General features: G+C 38.7%; 1 protein-coding gene across 1 annotated transcript in view; it reads right to left on the bottom strand.

The window, feature by feature from the left end:
- Nucleotides 1-10,040, bottom strand: part of LOC119419120 (RNA-binding motif, single-stranded-interacting protein 1) — a 16,230-nt gene extending 6,190 nt beyond the window's left edge. The window contains exons 1-5 of the mRNA XM_037686420.1: nt 9,758-10,040; nt 8,206-8,366; nt 5,607-5,665; nt 4,668-4,759; nt 503-660 (exon numbers count right to left, since the gene is read on the bottom strand). Of these exons, the coding sequence (XP_037542348.1) occupies nt 503-660; nt 4,668-4,759; nt 5,607-5,665; nt 8,206-8,366; nt 9,758-9,808 (521 nt within the window). The 5' untranslated portion in view covers nt 9,809-10,040. The remainder of the gene's footprint in view (nt 1-502; nt 661-4,667; nt 4,760-5,606; nt 5,666-8,205; nt 8,367-9,757) is intronic.
- Between the last annotated feature and the right edge of the window lie 11,024 nt (nt 10,041-21,064).

Raw genomic sequence — 21,064 nt, forward strand, 5'->3', positions numbered from 1 at the left:
GAGAGAACTCTGTCCTTGCAGGGCGTGCAGTTCCCTTTCTGGAGGTGCAGTAGACTTTACAATCGCTCTCTTCTACCTGGGTGCTATTCTGTCACTTTTAAACTGATACCTTTTACTAAATTATGCATACAATGTTCATCAGTTGCAAAACTATGAGACAGGCTGCAAACATGCTGTGGACCTCTTTTCATACCCGCTGCTCACACGTCATCACACACAAGTCAGAAGTTAATGTCACAGACTAACTGCTTTCATAACAACTGCAGCCTGTACTCTTTGCTCTTTAGTCTGGGTAACTGCAGGTCATAAGCATTCGTCATGTACGTTTTTCATGGGCCGACGACGCAAATTTGTGCTTAGCTTAACCAAGTTCCTGCAAACAATACAACATGCTACGAGGAAAGCTGTTGTTGTCAACAGATATCATTTCATTGCGTCATAGACTGAACACGTAAAGTTCAACACAACACCAAAAAAAAAAAAAAAAGTACAAAAATCCAACCTTGCAAAGCCCACTCCTCTGCTGACTCCACCCGAGTCTCTCAAGATCCGAGTGGATATCACTTGACCATAATGTTTCAGCATATCCTCCAGTTCCTGCTCATCCATAGACAGAGGTAAGTTGGAGATGTAGAGGTTTGTTGGGTCTTGTTCTTGTTGCTGCGTGATAGGAAAATAAATTAGAGATAAGGTAATGAGGCATTAGAAAATATTTAAACATCTGGAAAATACTAAAACCTTCATTCATGTTGGTGTTAAGTGTGTGAAACTGGTGCAAGAAGAAAGAAGGGAAATTCCACATAATTTACACCTAGAAATGTCTGCTCATTAATTAGATGTCCTGTACGAGACATCACTTATTTTCTGTTTATCCTGATAAATTGTGACTCTTCAGGGTTTTAGGTCTTTAAGAGTCAGTGACAAGAAGAGAGGAACATGCAACCCATGGAGACTAGAGGTTCTTTTTAGCCGACTTCCTGCTGATTTTTCACAGCACCAATTGTAAACCACGGTTACTGGTCCTTGTGGAAAAGTTTTATCATTAATATTTATTGGTGTTACGGTGAGTCAGCAAAAGACGTGTCTGTCTGCAAAACATAACACAAAAACAGAAAATCAACACATAAAGGGCAATAAAAGAGTTCGTTAAACGTTCAAACATATTTTCCCCTGAACTTTCAGGCCCTTGGTGGCAGAGCTGAATATTCATCTAGCTTGAAGAATATTAAACAACCCCTAATGAGGGAAAACAAGAAGTTTTCAAAAACAGAAAGTTGACTTTTCTTGTTGCTTCATTTAGTTGTGACTTTCTTTTTTAATTCAACTTAGCTGGCATAAAAAGTCAACAAACCCCCTCATGAAAAACATCTCTTCATGGAAACTATAAGCTAAATTGTCAGCAATAACAGCTAGGCCTGTCACGATAACAAATTTTGCTGTGTGATAAATTCTCAAAAATTATTGTAATAAACGATAATATTGTTTGAAATTTAAGAAGAAATGTTGGTAAATTTGTTTTGCATGTAGTACCTTTTATCGACCACCGGAAAGCAGTATAAGACTGTTTGAACCGAAGGATGGATAGTGAGGGAGCGAGCAGCATGTCTCTAAGAAAAATGGGAGGGAGGCCCCTTGACGTGGCATGGGCTGTCTCTGTCCGGTTCTCAAAGTAGCAGGCTCTTGTGTGGTTTGAGCTCTTTAGCGTAGCATTTTTCACAAAAAGCTTTTAATAAAAAAAAAATCAGTAAACAAGTTCTCAGCTTCTTTTTGCAGAGAAAAATGTTTTACACGAAGGCACGGGTTTCAATCATGAATTTTGGCGCTTCGACAAGACAGAGGTTTTTTCCCCTGTTAGCTTAGCTCGTAGCTTAGCTTCTCAGCTTAGCTTCTTTGAACGATCAAAAAAGCGTGATTTTGGACGGTTAAATCGGATTTTAAAGAGAAAAGATAAAAGGAGGGGTCATTGAAGAGCACCAGAGTTGAGCTTTTTGTCATCCAGTGTCTTCAGAAAGAGAGACACGAAGACACGATAAAGCCGATGAATGAAAACGAGGTCGATAATTTTCATTCATCATGCGATTAATTGATTTATTGTTTATCGCGACAGGCCTAATAACAGCTCATCTTTTACCAAAAACACAAGAAAACTCTTATTTGGTCATTTCTCACCATCTGCTCTGAAAAGCCAGACTATCTGAGGGTTCCTGGTTTGTTTAAGAGAGGGGGAAAATATGACAAGCTGCTTTAACAACGACAATGAAGCATCAAAGGCTCACATTTATTATGGCATTTACTATCAGTAATAAATGTAAAACTTGAGCACAGACGTCGATATTTTAAACCTAACATAAAACAGTAGGAGGCCATCTTATGAAGCAACAAACCCTCAAACAAAGAAATGTGGTCGAGGTTGTTTTCTGTCATGAAGAAACTAATTTCTCACTAAAGTCACTCCTGTTACCATAACACACAATTATTTACCTCCTTTTCTGCAGGCATCAAGTCAAAAACCATTTAAATTCTCTTGATAATGCCCTTTTAGTCCATGTACAGTATTTAACAATAATAAAATAACAGATTGGACTAAATCTTTACATGTGCTAAAACTTAAATATATATGTTCAGTTCTTAAAGTATGATGTATACAAGTATAAAAATATGAATTGCTACATGAAAACATCCTCTAATTGAGGCTGTAACGGCTTCACAACTGTTGCATCTTGGACTCAGCGGAAAAGAGAAACTTGTGACAATTCTGCGATCCTGAAAGTCGCTTTTTCGTATCAAATTGTTCAATAAATTCTGCTGAATATGCATAAAAATCCAACAGAGGAGCACAAACACAGCGATGGACAGAAAATACAGAGACTACTTCAGCTTTTTCAAAGCTATAAAAATAGCTTAAGATGAACATTTTATATGAATTTTCCAAAGTATGAAGAACTCGTCCAAAGCTTTTTTATCTGAGAGCATTTAGCTGAGTTACAGTTCACGTCAATAATGTTGAGCTCTCTCTGTCTTCAACTGCTTCTCTAAATGTTCAGCAGAGCAGATCAAAACTGACTGAAGAGTTATGTTCCCAACACACTTCCACTTTCTCCCAACACACACTTGAGTTCTTCAGTTTGCCACTTTTCAAGAAATCCGTGCAAAGCTTTGAGAAATGACCGAGATCTCAATCCAGCTGCAGATTGAAAGCTTAACTATTCTCACCAGAATGTTTCACAGTGAGAATAAGAAACTGTGGTCTTTTTGAATGTTTAGGCTTGTTTTACTCATGAAAAGTAAATTAGATGTGTTTAACCCTTTTGAGGGTGATTTGACTTTTCATTGTGCTAAAAAGTCAAAAACGTTTAATCATGATTTAAATAAAAAAAAAACTGGAATTCTGGCTTGGAAAGTTGACGGTTTCTCATCAGCCCTGACATCAAAATATCCAATATGGCTGCCTCACAAAAGAAGAGTGGCGATATCCGCTGTAATAAACAATTTATTTTATTTTCTGTCAGCTTATATTTTATTAAATCAGTCACACATATAGCACTGGACTATTATTATCAGGAAACAAGTTGCTCCAGAATTTAAATCCATAAAATGAAGAGGAATACAGCGTTATTGGCTTGTACTACTAATAAAACTTATAGACACTGAGCACAGCAATTCGTGATACCAACTGGTTTTCTGAGTTGTAGTTAGGTTGGATTAAAAGATCCGAGTTCTGCCTTAAGGCGAATGCATCATAAAACTTGATCTTTTTATTTTTTATCGGTTTTGTTTTCCCAGTAAAGTCATTTTCAATTATATAACTGCGTGATTTAAATGTTTGCAAGTCGTCACAGGATTATCAGTGTCTCCGGGTTTACTGTAAAAATAGTAGACTGTTGAATTGTATACATCATAAAACAACTGACCAGATCAACAAATAATCCACACAGGAGGGTCAGATTTACTAAAGCGCCACAGATAACAACAGTACAGCAGAGCTTAAACTGATTTCTCCCAAAATCAAAACAAAAAGTGAGAGAAATATTAAAACGGAAAAAGCAGCCTCAGCTGGTTGTACAGCAGGAGAAAGGTGGACGCGTCAAAAACAGAGGTGGCTGAGATCACAGTTCCACAACTTCAAAATCAAGTTTGATGCACCTAAACTGCAACAACCCACTGTAAACTGAGCCACATCAACATGAATGTATATCCACTGATAAATACTGATCTAGTACAAACAAAACATTGGCAGGACGGAGTCATACTTTCTATATTTCAACTCTTTTCACTGCAGTAACGCCCTTAAACAATTATCTATACAGTCAGAGCTGCAAACATTTTCATGACTGACATGCAAACAGACACGCCAGCTGCAATAAACAAAATATATGGCTGCCAGTTTCTGGTGCTGAGCGTACAGCTCAAATTGATACGGTTCCTTAGAAGAACATGATCAAATATACACAACACAGCACATCTCTTCATCAACTCTGTGAATCACTGACGAGCTTACACACAAAAAGTTGAGCAGAATACACCCTTTGAGTCAAGGATTCCTGCTCTGCTATTTAATCCTACAAGGATTAGATTTAAATTACCTGCCCAACCAGGAGGAGGGTGGGAGTGTTACTGTGTGACCTGTATGCATTTGATATCCAGATTAGTCCGTAATAAATTCTTACCTTTGCCATCTGAGCTTGAACACCGTTGCTCTTGAGGACAGCCACGGCCTTCTGAGCTGCAGCGGGGCTGTCGAAATCCACGAAACCATAACCTGGGGAGGCATGCGGGCATGTCAGTGGTAGAAGCACTGTGTTGTGTTTTGTTCACGTGCTTTATGTTTCTTTATGAAGTACTAAAGGTTAGTTGTATTGGCATGCTTTGTTTGTGTGTGTGAGTGAAAGTCATAGCCAAAAAACAGCTGAGGATGCAGAAACCGATAGCTCAGGTCAGCTCTTTGTCCTGTGGGGTGCGCACAGGGTGCACCTTTATACTTGATCCGCTACTGCGCTTGTTATATTTAACCCATTTAAAACATTACAGTGAGCTCTCTCAGCAGAATTAGATGTCACTCAGTTACTAAAGTGAACTCTTAATTTAGTAATGATTAAAATACTTAAAGAGCTGCTTTTAGTATGGACGGAGAACAATGTTGAATTTAAGATCGCACGAGGTTGCTCCTAAAGCCACATATGAGGTCGACATTCCAGGGCGTCCACTTTCACCGAGAGCCTTTTATTAACCGGCATCTGCGTAATCCCAAGAGTGACAAAGCAATCTCCTAATCTCATCACCAATGCAAGAAAATCAGCGAGTACCTCTTTGTGAGAGGAGGGTAGTCCACTAGAACTGAACCATGACCAACCATGCCACTCAGCAGGAAGAGGAAACGTCGGGCACTTCTTCCCAGGAAGCACATTTGTGACTCACAAACTGACGAGGGCTGCAGACGAAAATAACTGCAGCCTGCACGTCTGCTTCCTGATTTGGCCCAATCAACTGAAACCGCAGATCTCAAGAACGATTCGGGACATCTATCTAACTGCAAGGGGACGTTAGAGAAAGAGTTGCAATATTCTCTTTACACAGGGACGATACGAGAGAAATGCAACATCGCATACCTTTACACTTATTTGTAGCTTTGTCCAGGATGGCTTTTGTCGACACTATTTTGCCATACCTATGAAGAGGATAGAAAGGAGAAGTTTTGTAAGCAGGGCAGTGCACCAGACGGAGCCAGTTATAAAACACACACACAGAGGGAGGATTGAGCAACAATCCATGACATCACTGCGAAAATATGAGAAACAGGAAGTGGTTTCAATGTGGAGCTGAAAACCTCAATATATGTACAAAACACTAATCTCAACCAGTCCTCTTTTGTGCCAAACTACATCAAGCTTAGAGAATTTTAAGTAAAGAAATGCTGTTTGTTTGGCACCAACGTGGTAAAACCCCAGTACTTTAAGGATAATAAAAAAAATCTATTTTCTTTACGTATGAAGCGAAATCTAAACAAAAAGGCTTAAAGTTAAATTAAAGTATTTCTTCCATTTGCTTCTCACAGACAGCTGATAATAAGGCAGGGCAAACAATTAGCACAGAAAAGCACACCGTCAAAAGTCCCCGTTCTTGTTTATGTTGTCGTCATAGTTTCAAAAGAAATGTAAAAGGACCAGACACAGATTAAAGTGAAGCCTTCATGATAACAACTAAAAGCACAGACGAGAACATTTAAAAAGAACCTTGACATTTCTCTAAGGACATTAAATGGAGAATCTGCAAAAATGGATTATTGAAGACTAAAAATACAAACATTTTTTATTCTCCAAATACTAAGTCACGCTTTTGTAAAGTATACACTATGCGCAACAGCCTGAGAACTGATGAGTTTTAAAAATACAAAGTTTCCAACCTCAAAAGTTCATAAACTCATCTTTTGACCTCCAAAATGGATTATTGATACAGACCAAAAATCTGAGGGATCGTTTAGTCAGGAATTATGGAGGACACTAAACCAGGGGAAAGAGCGTGAACTTGTGACCTATCTGTCTCACGAACTCTAATCTCAATTTGTGTAGCAAAGGGCATATTTGCTCTTGCAGCCCCTTTGACGATAACGACGCCACTACGAGTTAATATATTAGGACCTTTTCGAAATTTTTAATGCAAAGGACAATAAAAACAATTAAGTCACCCCCCCCCCCCCACACACACACACACACACATACATTTCTCAGCTACACAAGAATTAGGAAAACCTTTGTGACACAAATGAACATTAAACAAGTTCAGATTGACCTCAGTTGCACCTAAAAGAGTTTTAGAACTTGTGTACCCAATGTTGACACATTTCAGTATCTATCAAAAGTTTATTTACGACATGTTATTATTAGGGTCAATAATCCAGTCAGTCAGGCTCCCCACCATCACAGACATCTACACCTCCAGATGCAGGAAGAGGGCCACCTGCATCATGAAGGACCCCACTCATCCAGCACATACACTTTTTGCCCCGCTCCCCTCAGGAAGGAGGTTGAGGAGCATTAAGTGTAGAACCACTAGACTGAGGAACAGCTTCTACCCTGAGGCTGTTAGACTCATGAATCTCTAATCAGAATAATCACTGTGAAAAATCACATCATGTTGCTGCTGATCTGTTTCATGTTGCTGCTGATCTGTTTCATATTGCTGCTGATCTGTTTCATGTTGCTGTGTTCATTCGTACTAATCTGCTCACACAGACTCATGTTCGTGCTGCTGTTCGGCGCATTGTTTTGATGCTACTAGTGCTCAGTGTATATTTAGTTGATGTTTTTCTTAGTTCATATCTTAGATCTTATTACGGTTTTTCTTTTACATTTTAATGTTGGACGTAACTGGGACCCTGTGTAGATAATCTCATTCCACCACATGTACATTTGGTGGAACGACAATAAAGAAACTCTGACTCTGACTAATTGTCCAATATGTCTTTCGTGAAGAAAAACTTAGGTGTAGATCTGCTTAAATTTGCAATCAAAAAGTATGCTGTGGAAATTGTACTTCTCCTATTTTGTACTATATTCAACATAAGGCTTCAGAATAAAAGGAAATTAAATTTCTGAAGAATTTTATGGTTGCTCTATTAATTTAACGCATGTATGTGACGCTACAGAGTTTTAATGCAGTGATGTTTTTCTTATTTGCACATAAGATGTATGAAGCGTTTCCTGTTTTCTCATGAATGTCTACTTTTTTAATTCTACCAGCCTTTTTCTAATAGATGCGTTTACACACTGGTAGTATCTTACTGGTACAAAAAAGAAGACCTCTTTTGACTGTCATTGATCCCCCATTGGTATTTCACACTGACCAAACAGGCAGCTCAGTCTTGCATCAGTGTTTAGTAACAAACCAGCGTCACAGAAGCATCGTGGTGACAGAAGTGTCATTGGTTACACACCAGTAAGGCTCCGTGCTGCTGGCTCAGAGGTCTCAGCAGCAGATAGACTTTGACACCTCTGTGCTTTCAGACACGACACTGCTGGGTAACAAAACCACATCAGACCCAGCTTCAAAAATTTTCTGTGCGAAAGGCTAACCATCCATCTTCTATTTAACCTCTTTGCTCTCCATTTTATGTCAATAATTGAGTTTCACTGAAAACTGAAACCAAGTTCAAAAAGAAAAGAAAAAAAATCAATGGCTGATAAGAATAAGAGGAAGTGTGTTACTCACGGATGACAGAGTTTGACCAGGTCATGGTCGGTGGTTGAAGGGAGCAAGCCTCGGATGTAGAGGTTTGTTTTGCTGAGCTGTTCCCATCCTCCGGTGTTGCTGCTGCTGTTGGTGCTCGGGCTGGGCGGAGCCATAGGGTGCGACCGCGGGCCAACAGGTGGCTGGAGAGGGAACAAATACAACAGGTTGACTTTATCTCTGCACAAAAAGGAAACTGAACAGGATTCAAGTAATTTTATTGTGACTTAATGATGAAACTGAAACACTGCTTGAAGTCAAAACAGTACATTTCTGGGATAATCTTACAATGTAAGAAACAAAGACAAAAGTCTGAATGTGGTACATCATTTGCGCTAAGGATTATTGTTTCAGTGAGCAGCTATTCATTTGTGCACAACAATCCCCATCACACTTTAATGGTCAGCACAAAGGGTGCATTACTCTTTCAGTGCCTTTACATGTTAAAAAGGTAACTCTTCTTCTGTGTTGCTGCGCAGATCTTTCTCTGTCCAAATGTATCCGTTATGGGAATCCTTACAAAACCCACATATCTACCAATCTGACAGAACTTTTCTCTTCAGGAATTTATCCTTTCCCTTATTATCTGACACTGCTTACCTCCCCCATCACCCTCTTCCCTCCCTGACGAATCCCAAGCCGAGAGGAAGCTTATGGAATCCCAAGCATGAAGTGGTGATAGGATTGAGCAATCCAAGTCTGAACTTCGGCCTAGAGGATCTTCTCTCGTGACCCACTGGTCAACTGCCTCACATGCCTTCAGCATGAAACAAGTGTGCCTCATTTGTCCTCACGTTTCTGATTTAGGAGCGACATTGTGCCCTTGTTAGACTGAGTGTGGGTTTTGTTTTCATGCAGCTGCACGGCTGCTTAGAAACAAGCAGCCCTGTGAGAGACTGAGACATGTAGAGGATGACATCTTATCAGCCAGCTCCAGACCAGCAGGGCCGTCACACTCTCTCCGGAAATACACACAAGGTTTCCAGTAACAGGCCTCGCCCAATGGCAGGATAACAACATGAGAAGTGTTGAACAGAAATGTTTCAGTGAAACAAAGTTCCTAACATCTGCATGGAATAAAGCCCATATTTAGTCATCTTTACAGTGAAATGATGTGCAGTAACACACAGATGATTAATGCTATATATCAAACTCCCAGAGGGGAAATGAATGGCTTGTTTAGACTAAAAGAAAGCGGAGACCAACCAAAACAGTGGCCAGCCCAGAATCCTCAAACAGAAACTGTTTTGTTTACCTTTTTGGCTAAGTGATGCTAATGGTTAGCTCATAATTCAAAACGTTTATTGTGATGGGAAGCTGTCAGAAACAGCATGTCTTCGTCTGTTTGTGTGTCCTGGACAAAGAAGCTGGAATTCTCAAAATTCTCAGAGGACTTTACATAGAAAACACCAAAGTCTTTAGCTCACGTCGAGGTTATTTTAATGCTGCCACTGACACGGACACATATTTGTGACTTTCTGGGTTAGCTTAGGAAGTGACTTAAGTGTCTGGGTTTTAATATAGATATAATTACCTGTTTACGATATGGAGTCCTTAGTAGGTTGCCAGTATTTGCAAAAATCATCCTCAATCGGCGATAGTTTTACGTGAATAAAACAATCACGAAATGCATGAAACTCCACGTAAAAGTTGAAAACTGATAGTGAAAGATATCCTTTTTAATTCGTTAAAAGAGCAAAAAATACGTTTCTGCCCATATTTGCTGTATGCATATCCTTGTTATCGAGTATTCGGTAACAAAAACAAACAAAACGTCCGACAAATTGTCCCGACTTGGTTCGCCCAGCCCTGTTTGTCAGACGGGCGGCTTCATTGATTTGCAGTCACCGCTGCGTGGATCGACGCAGCTAGTGTGGGTCAAACCATTCTGAGTTTTGTTCGAGGGGGGGTGCTTTTAGAGTAGGTCGCCAAAATACTAAAACAACTCATATATATTTGTTATAATCGCTATTGATACAAATATATTATAGCTTATAAATTGTATATTTTCCGTTAATTATGCTTTAATTATCTTTTTAAACAAAACACACGTTTTTAAATAACCATATCCCCCCTATGATAATGATGGTTCAATGAAAGATGCATACCAAACGTTCCAGTGGGTCTAAGGTGGTCCTAGATTTGGTAACTTTTTTATATTGCTCATGTAAAAATTATATACTTTAAACATTGTTTTTTCTTTTTTGTTTAGGATATCTAAATATCGCATGAAGTACTGATGCGCTTTAAAGAGGCCTGAAAATAAGATAATAAAATGTTAGTGTTTATTTATTGCACCAGAAAAACTTTCAAGAAAGATAATTTTTATCTGACTTTCATTTATGGCTGTACCTGTTTGTAAATTTATCCATACTGCCGATTTATTGCCTTTAAGCTGCTGTATTCATATCCATCTGCTCACAACAGATTCATGTTCAGGCTGCTGTTTAATACACCGTGTTATATAATATTATTATTGTTTAGCATATATCTTAGATCCTTGTATACTGTTTCTTTTTTATACTTAATATTTTTGCTATTTTTGGGTGGAACTGGGACCTTGAGTACACAGTTTGATTCCACCTCATGTACCACATGTGATGCGAATGACAATAAAGAACCTTGAATTTTGATTTATATATGTTCATTTGCCCTGCTGAACAAATCAACAGCCACCTTTCAGTGAAAATTATAGTATTTTATTGGCAATAGAGTGATGGCTTTCAATTATTTTTAAATTGATTGTCTCATTTGTCTCTATGTGTCTCTGTGATGGACTTGCGACCTGTCCAGGGTGTCCCCCGCCTCTCGCACAGTGACTGCTGGATACGGGCACCAGTAACCCCCATGACCCGAAAAGGAAGATGCGGGTAAAAGTTAATGGATGGATATTTCTATTATTGGTAAAATATGTTGTTTGGTGTTTCAATCAGTGCAGACACAATATGGCAGAACATGGTTGGAAAATCTCCAGAAATAGAACCTATTTGTGTTGAAACACCAGAGGGAAATTGGGAAAATATGTTAGACTTGTTCACAAACTGATCCTTTAAAAGCCACACTGATGCAGACTAAAAATTTGCAGGAAGAGGCTGCTTCTATAATGGATTTTGCCCTGCGTGGCCCTCTTAATGTGAGTGATGGTTGGTTGTGGGTGTAAAATGTGTGCAAGTGTTTCTTTATTGAAGCGGGCCAAATGGGGCTATAAATCAAAGGCAATTTAACACCGTCTGATTAGAAAACCGATATTGTTCTGCTTTTATACTCCCTCTAAACAGTTTCTTTGGAGGTCAGCTGTCTGATCAGTTCATCACACTACACCAGCACAGAAAAAGAGAGAAAACATTTGAGAGATGCTTTATATAGAGGTGTATAGTAATAGTGACTGAAATGATCCCTATGAGCTCACTTTTTCAACAAGTCTAAGTATAATTCAACCTACGTGAAACAAAAGGTCACTAGTCTCGTAGAGAAGTTCATCAGGCCAACAGGAGCCATGAAGTCAGGCATTAGAGGAAAGGGATTAAAGTCTGATTCAGCTCTTTCTATCCAGGATGTTGGGGTGAAGGGTAGACAGAAGCAATAGAAACATCCTTTACATGACTGTGAAATTAAAGGTTATATCTGCTAAAAGTCTTTGTAAAACTAAACTAAACCCAATTCATGAGAACACAATTAAAACTGCAGTCTACTCTGCCAATCAACACTTAGCTTATATTTAATATCCATAAATGAATTCTAAAATGAGTAGGAAACTGCACTAAGTCCCACAAAGAAGAATGTTTTAATATAAAATAGCAATGAAAGAACAATCAGAAGTGTACATGATCTTTGTAGCTCATACTGTAGCTTTAGATTGTGCACAGAAAATAGCTAAAGCAAGCACAAACATGCATGTTTGGAAAGATTACAAGATTATCAAGACACAAACTCATTCACACAAAAATACACAAGCTTGAACTCACTCACACGCGTTGGGTATTTCCAAAGGAAATTATCAAGTGAGGTTATATTAAGACACTGTGCTACTTTTCTGCTTGTTCTTGCTCCTCCATGAACGCATAAAAAAATATCCATGAAACTAAACTAAATGCCTAGAAATCATTTAAAAAATCCTGAGTTTGAAACTAAGATGATTATTATTATTTTTTAACAATATTGGTTTTACTTTTCAAACCAGTCACTAGGGAGCACAAACCAGTGTACCTCTTGTGCCGGTTCGAAGTCTGGGTAAATAGTGAGTTTTGTGTCAAGAAGGGCATCTGACATAAAATGCTTCTGTAAAAACTAACATGCAAGTTCATCTAAGTGGCACCATACAGGATCGGTCAGGGCTCGGATTAACAACGACCGCCATTGGGCTGTGGACAAACAGGGTCCCAGCGGAAATTGTGCTACTGTTAGTCGAAGACCACGAGGAGAGAAACGTGTCAGGAGACAGAAGGAGAAGAGGAAAGTCAAGAATGTAGGAATGAGGGTGGCAACTCTAAATGTGGGGACAATGACAGGCAATGTTAGAGAGCTGGCTGGCATGATGCAGAGAAGGAAGGTAAATGTTTATGTATCCAAGAGACTAGGTGGCAGCAAGGCTTGCAGCATTGGACAGTGGTGAAACGTGCTGTAGGAGTGACAGATAGATTTAAGGTGGAAATGGGAGTGCATCAAAGATCGGTTCTGAGCTCCTTCTTGTTTGCTCTGGTGATGGACCAATTAACAGATGAGGTCAAGAAGGAATCCCTGCAGACTATAATGTTTGTAGATGGTATTGTGATCTGTGGTGAGAGCAGGGAACAGGTGGAAGAGAACTTAGAGAGGTGAAGGTATGCACTTGAAAGAAGAGAAATGAAAGTCAGCCGTAGTAAGACAGAGTACATGTGTGTGAATGAGGAGGAGGCCGGTGGAACAGTGAGGCTACAAGGAACAAAGGTCACAAAGGTGCAGGACTTTAAGTACTTGGGGTCCACTGTTCAGGAAAATGGAGAGTGTGGTAAAGAGGTGAAAAAGAGTCCAGACAAGATGGAGTGGATGGAGAAAAGTTTCAGAAGTGATTTGTGACCAAAGGGTGTCTGCAAAGGTCAAAGGAAAAGATTACAGAACAGTGGTGAGACCAGCAATGTTGTATGGTCTGAAGACAGAGACGTGGACAAAAAGACAGAAGAAAGAACTGGAAGTAGCAGAAATGAAGATGTTGAGGTTCTCCCTAGGAGTGACAAGGATGGATAAGATTAGGAATGCAATCATCAGAGGTACAGCACAGGTTGAACAACGGGGAGATAAAGTTAGAGTCCAGACTGAGATGGCTTGGACATGTCCAGAGGAGGGACAGTGGGTATACTGGTAGAAGGATGTTAGAAATGCAGCTGCCAGGAAAAAGACAAAGAGGAGATATATGGATGAGAGGACATGAAGGTATAGTTGGAGTGAGGACAGAGGATGCAGAGGAGGATGACATCTCTGTGGCGACCACTGAAAAGGGAAAAGCCAAAATATTTTTTTTTTCTGGACCTAATAATACAAAGTCTTGTGAAATCTGTTTTCTGTCAAATCTGGTTTTATGTAAAATAATCTGCTTAAATAACTTCTAGTTTCAAACTTTGTCAATTGGGTTGAAGTTGAACAGTTATGGAAACAAATTGCATTAAGCCACACAAGTCAAAATCGTTTCACACTCAATTATTTTTTTCCACAAAGTCAAATTTTGTCAAAGGCTTTGTCCTGACTAAAAACTTTGCACATCATAGTTCAGTTAATAAAGATGTCTGAAGTGACTGTGAGGTCGTTTCAGAATACAGCTGAATTTCTCATTATGTGATGCATTAATTGACTTAAATACACCTTGAGCGCGAAGTTACTGTAGCATTAGACTCCTTACTTGTTTTAAAATGAAGTTAAACACATTATGAATTGAGATGTGTTCTTGTTTTAATTATCAACCATGAAATTATCAAACGTAATTTGAAATCCCATATCTGGCCCACGGTTTCTCACTTCCGAGAGAAGCTGCCAGCTCAGAGAGAAGTACAGGCCTGAAAAAACAACAACATGGCGAATGAAGAAAACTAGCACAGCTGTCACTAAATAAGAATTTATACGTATTCTGAACCCTTGGTTTTTACAGTATCTCTGCTTTGAACATTGTTCTCGTCTATACTATTCTGTTGCGCTTGCACACTTTTTTTTGGCACGTTTTAGGACCGTCTCTGAAAACTTTCTAATGAATTACAAAATAGCTTCATGAAGAGTTTAATTGTGTAGCTTTGACAAATGTCGAATTGTCCCACAAGAGTAATACAAGCACAAAGGGGGCTCTCCCAGGCTTGACTGGGACATAAAAAGCATGGGTGGTTTCATTGTGTACATTTTGCTGCCTGGCAACTCTCCAAACTTTATTGTAAACATTGTGTATGGTGCCACTCAGCTTTAACGTAATGCCATTGTCCACACAGTCACTGCAGCAGTAAATGATTCACTTGACAAGGAAGTTTGGTAAAGTCTACTTTGATGGAAGGAGCTTATAAAACTAGAGGAATTGACTTTCTCATCCTGAGGAGACGTTTATCAGTCTAAAAATTTAACTTTATATTTTGTCTTAGAAAGGATCAGTTAATAAAACATATTCATTTGGATCACTTTGAATGCAAAATGATAAAGATCACAATAAACAACTATATCGCTAAAGGTTTTATCTTGTGCCAAAGCAGTATTATAAATCAAACTAAACTGATTTCATATTCTATAAAGTTTAGCCTAAAAATCTGTTTAAGAACGAACCGTACTGACAGATTTTTTTGTGTGTGTCAGTCTTATGAATAAAAGAATCAAGGGACTTTCCAAACCTTTCTTTACCGTTTTTACTGTCTGAGTTTTGCCGCTCGTTTTGCAGCATTTGCATTGCTCCATTTTAAAAGCCTGCTTAGAAATTAAGAAAAGACATTTTGGAAAGTCTGAACAATCAGTTTAAACCATGTTAAATGGTACATTCATGTCAACAAGTATACATAATTAAATTGGTTAAGGTACAAAACTAAAAATTGTTCAAGAGATAATTAGAAAGCAGGTCTGAAACAGGATTAAAAGAGTACTATAATTGAAAAAATTTGACTCTTTCATCATTCTTGATGGTAAATGCGGCGGCTGTGGCTGAGTGGTTAGAGCAGTCGTCCTCCAATATGAGAGTTGGGGGTTCGATTCCACCAGCAGTCACATGCCAAAGTGTCCCTGGGCAAGAAGACACTGAACCCCTCATTGCCTCTGATGTGTCCCATCAGTGTATGAATGTGATAAAGCACTGATTATTCTTTGTATAGATCTAGTAGAGTATGAATGGGTAAATGAGGGCACAGATTGTAGTGTAAAGAGATTTGAGTATCTTGATCAGATAGAAAGGTGCTGTTTACAGTCCATTTACCAAAGATGGGGAGAGGTTCATTGTGCTGTAAAAAATGAAATATTTAATATATTTTCATATTTTCTAAGATTTTAGCAAAGCTTCAAAACACTTTTTCCTTCTTTAATCAATTTGTATTTTATATTTACTTGATTTCATTCAAGGTTGTTGTGCCTGTTTCCAGCAAAAAAACTGGTGAAAGGTGTTGCACATGTGGGAAAAGTCACTTATACATCACTGGATTAACACTTTGCCTGTACAACCTTGGTCGATGTAGACTGTCAAAATAAAACCTAACATGCAAATTTTTTGGACAATGAGGAAACTGGAATACCTGGAGACAACCATGCAAGGTTCACATGGAAAGGGCTATGGCAAGTTTCAAACCTGTGACCTTTTTGATGCAAGGGAATAGTGTGACTAAAAGTCCAACAAGCTCAAATCAAATTATTTCCACCGATAGAAAAAGTTTAGCATTTTCAGCTATCCAGAGATAAACAGAACATATTAATCAGCCTTTGGAATAAAGATAGTGACATAAGTTAGTTTTTTATGTTCACTATGTTGTATATTCTTTTTATTGAGACATTTGTTGGTTAGTTTTATGTTTACAGGAAAAGGGAGAGAGCCTCCTCTCGCTATAAATCAGGACATTCCTTAAACTCGCAGGCAGACAGGATGAGAAGGCTCAGTATGAAAACAAAATCCTTCAGCATACAACAGATTTTTAAAAATCCAGAGCAGCTGACAATCCAAAAATATCTCATACAACTTTCCAACCAAAATACCTGTGTAATCACCCCAGAGCTGTTGCATCTAAGTAATCCTCATCAACTCATTCTCCAAAAAGACCCAGAGGCAAAAGCTGTCACCAAAACAGTATTGTTTGCAGCTCCACTTTCACATAATTCAGGGAAAAAAGAAAAACAGATCGCGTGACTTCAACTTGAGATCAGTCATATAATCAAATCATGAGTCAAGCTTTAATTGAGACGATGTATCAGTTTCTTTTAACCTAAACCACATTCTTCTCCTTGATAGAGCCATTATCATTTTACTGTCCCGCAGAGTCTGTACATCCATTTCTAGCCATCTTTTTTTTCTTGTTCTCTCTCACCTCCCTCTGGGCTCCTGAAATCTGATCTGCTGTTTCTCCTTGCATTCCTCCTCTCCCCTCCTCCCATATGCATGCCAGAGTCCTCAGCTCTGCCCTCTGACAGACTTTAGGTTTTTGCAGACCTACAGCGAACTGTTTATTCTGCTGGACATGGAGGAAGCATGGATGGACCTTCATTTGCTCAAGATTTACTGCTGAGACAGGCCTCTGAAACAATGGGGTGTGACTGCTCGGGGAGTTAACATGATGAGAGTGATCCATTCTTTTTACAAAAACAGATATAAAAATGTCTGAGAGAACAAGGTTTGTAAGCTCAATCATCCAGGTATGACAACAAAAATGGTTAAATCGTGTCATCTGGACCAGTTTCTTTAAGTGAGAAACGTTTCGTGCCCCATCCAGAGGACTTTGTCAGTCTGCAGCCTGCAAACAAGATCTGTCCCATAAGTAGCCGTCATTGCTATGTTTCAACCCAATCTCCTGTTGGAATAACAGATAGGCTTTAATCACATGCAAACAGAGAACACCCATCCAAAACAATCAAGCTATGGTGATCTGGTTGGCAGGCTACAGGCTGACGAAGTCCTCTGGATGGGGACGAAACATTTCTTACTTAAAGAAACTGGTCCAGATGACATGATTTAACCATTTTTGTTGAGAGAGCAGTTCCTCAACATATAAGAATCTTTCTGCAGGTTTTATGGTGATAAGCTTTAAAAACAAGCTCCACGCACCATTGCAATTCTCCTTCTTAGTCTGTGGCTGAGTACAGTACAAATATTGAGATTTCACAATACAGGAAATGCACTTGTTGATGGAAATGCAAGATAAAGGACGAGATGCATCTTTTGCAAAGGTAATCATGTGTGGAAGAGTAGCAAAAGTTTACTGAGTTCAAACTGAGGAAACTGAAAGAAACCTGTCAGAGCACACATTTATAATGCTCTTTCACATATTTTTCACTTTATAATATTTGTATAGCTAAATATGACATTAGTTCATTTTAAATTATTTTCTAGTTGTCTAATTTGCTCAACATCCAGAGTAACAGAATTTCCCTTTTCAGGAAATAAGAACAAAGAGAGAATTGTGAACCGAGCAGAAAGAGAAGATGGTAACTGAGGTGAATGATTGTGTGGTCATTGAAATGACTCATTTGCCTCAGTCAGTAACATCATGGCTTATCATCACACCACAGCCCGAGTGACAATTTTCTTTCCCAGAACCACAAGACCAGAGTTATATCAAACTGCCACAAATTTCAAAGCAACCTTGGAAAAAAGAAAGAAAAGAAAAAAGAAATATGTGAAACCCTCAAGATATCCTGATGTTCTTTAAGAGGAAACCAACGTTTTGAATTAGGGTTGGTTGTGGTGGTTTGGGTCTGTAAGTCATTCGCAGCAGGAGCAGAGGTTGAAGATGGAATGTCAGCCGAGGTCAGAGATGAAAAACTTGGTGAAAGGCTTCGGGTTGGAGTGGTGGGGGGAGAGACTGCAGGAGGAAGCTGATCACTGAAACCCCAGCAGGTCACATGAAGGTCTGCACTCACTCAGATGATGCTGCTTTGTCATTTGCAGACCCCTTTGAAATGAATCAGCTGAAAACTTGAGAAGCTCAATATCAATAAGTCCTCCACGTGGACAATATAAAAACTAAAATAAAGTTTATTTCCAGTGCAATTAATCACATAAAAGCCCAATTCTTTAAAGGTAAGAAAAGAAACACGTATTTTAGACTGGCTCACAAATGACACGATTGTAGCAGCATCATAGTAGGACAACTGGAGTGCAGCACATCACTCAGGCTGCTGTTTAATATACAATATTATTTTATATTATTACTGTTTAGCACATATCTTAGATCTTTTAACGTATTGTTTAGCATATATCTTGTGTATATCTTAGATCCTTATATAGTGTTTCTTTTTATATTTTAGCTATTTTTGGCTGTAAGTGGGATCTTGAGTACACAATTTCGTTCCCCCTCATGTACCACATGTGATGCAAATGACAAATCAAGGCTGCACAGAAGTCTGTTGGAGTCAGTCTCCCCTCCATCACAGACATCTACACTTCCAGATGCAGGAAGAGAGCCACCTGCATCATGAAGGACCCCACTCACCCAGCACACACACTTTTTGCCCCGCTCCCCTCAGGAAGGAGGTTAAGGAGCATTAAGTGTAGAACCACTAGACTGAGGAACAGCTTCTACCCTGAGGCTGTTAGACTCATGAATCTCTATCCAGGATAATCACTGTGAAATAATCACTATAATGCCGCTTGATTGTTGACATGTTGCTGCTGATCTATTTCATGTTGCTGTGTGCATGCGTGCTCATCTGCTCACACAGACTCATGTTTGTGCTGCTGTTTGGCATATTGTTTTTGTACTAGTGCTTAGCGTATTTTTAGTTTAACGTTTTTCTTAGTTCATATCTGAGATATTATTACTGTTTTTCTTTACAACTTATACTTTTGTTGGATGTAACTGGGACCCTGTGTACTCAATTTCGTTCCACCACATGTACCACATGTGGTGCATATGACAAATAAAGAAACTTTGACTTTGAACCTTGAATCAGCTGTAAAGTAAAGGATACCATATGCATTACTTGACACCAAAAAGTCAACCTTAGCTGCCCTCTACTGGTTGCACTCTGGGGACTCAGGCCATCTGAATAAAGGTTTGAGCAGTCGTCATGGTCACATTTCCCATCTGTGTCAGCAGAGCATGAGTACTCACTACTCACTAACTGTGAGTTCATGCAGTGAAAAAGTTTTTAGAACCTGCTCCAGGAAAAACTTCAGCAATAAGCAGCTCAGTCGAGTGCATGACAACTCCAAAAATATAAAAAAGGATGACATAGTTTCCACTATAGTACATTAACTTTTGAGGTCACGCTAAACTTTGCTTTTCCTGACCGGAAGTCGCATGTTGCAAAAGAGGTACATTTGAAGAATAAATATATGAAAAAAAAAAAAATCCCCTTGGGGACAATAAAGTATACATCTATCTAAAAATGTATGGGGATAAAAATACTTTTGTGCTGTGAAAACAAAACGGTGTGTACGTGCAGCCTTGAACATAACCACGTCCTTGTGCAGTACATGAAAATTATTATTCATCATTATTAGATACAAACATTTAGAAAAAAAAAACAAGTTATTGACTAAATTTAAAAAGTATGAGACCTGATGTAGTCTTTGAAGAACCTGAACTTTTGTTCCAGTTGCCCACTTCACCTATCTCACATGCAATATTTTGTATGCACACTTGTCAAGAGTGTTGATGCCTTAACATTGTATGTGTAGAGAAGATTACTTTTGTTTGCAAAACTCAAAAAAAAAAAAAAAAATGGACAAAACAATCACAGATTCACCTTTGGCATATTCTGCATTTTATTTATCCAACAGCTTTCACAGCCTCGTGCTGTTTTTCTTGCTCTTGTAAAAACTCACAGGCTCAGCCAGTTCATGCCTTCTTACTTCAAGTTCAAGTCAATTTTATTGCCATTCTCATCACATGTGGTACATGAGGTGGGACAAAATTGTGTGCTCAGGGTCCCAGTTACATCCAACAATAGCAAAAATATAAAGTGTAAAAAGAAACAGTTTAAGATACACAATAAGATACGCTAAACAAAAGTGAAACGGTACGCTAAAAGATCTAAGATATACACTAACTAATAATGTAATACTAAATTAATACTAATAATAATACTTATAGAAATACTATAACTTTTACCTGGTTCACTTAAACTGAAAAAAAGCAAAACAATAGGTATTTAGCTTCTATAACCCCTTTTAAACAATCAACAATATAAAGCAATCCAGACCTTAGACAAATTTTATTAGCATGTACAAAATTGATAAATATGGTATAAAACACATTCAAAAATGGCATTGTTTAATAAAGGTTTAAATACTGCAGCTGTTTCCAAGTTTGCATCAGCAAGGGCCCCCAATTTACAAGTGGTGTTTAATAAACTGTGCATTTGCAAACATGTTGTGCCTAAACCAAACCAGTATGCAGATAACTTGTCTGCTTGACATCCATACATTTCAAAATAAAATAGTTTTTAACAGAATTAACAATAATAATAAAAAAAAATAAAAAATAGGCCCTGGAGCAAACTGCTAAATAATCTGCTGGCAAGTTTATTTACATGAAAAATTCAGTTGCAGTTACATTAAACTGAAGTTTGGGGCCGATTTTGACATGCAGCAGCAGCACAGAGTCGGTTTGCAGACGCGTAGGCTGGAAGAACCCTCAGCCCTGCGCTCCCGCGAGCTCGACGCTGATTGGCTCGGACCGGGCGAAGGCGGAAGTCCGCAGAG

The sequence above is a fragment of the Nematolebias whitei genome, chromosome 13 (genome assembly GCF_014905685.2).
Source record: "Nematolebias whitei isolate Nwh7 chromosome 13, NemWhi1, whole genome shotgun sequence".
Classification (NCBI taxonomy): domain Eukaryota; kingdom Metazoa; phylum Chordata; class Actinopteri; order Cyprinodontiformes; family Rivulidae; genus Nematolebias; species Nematolebias whitei.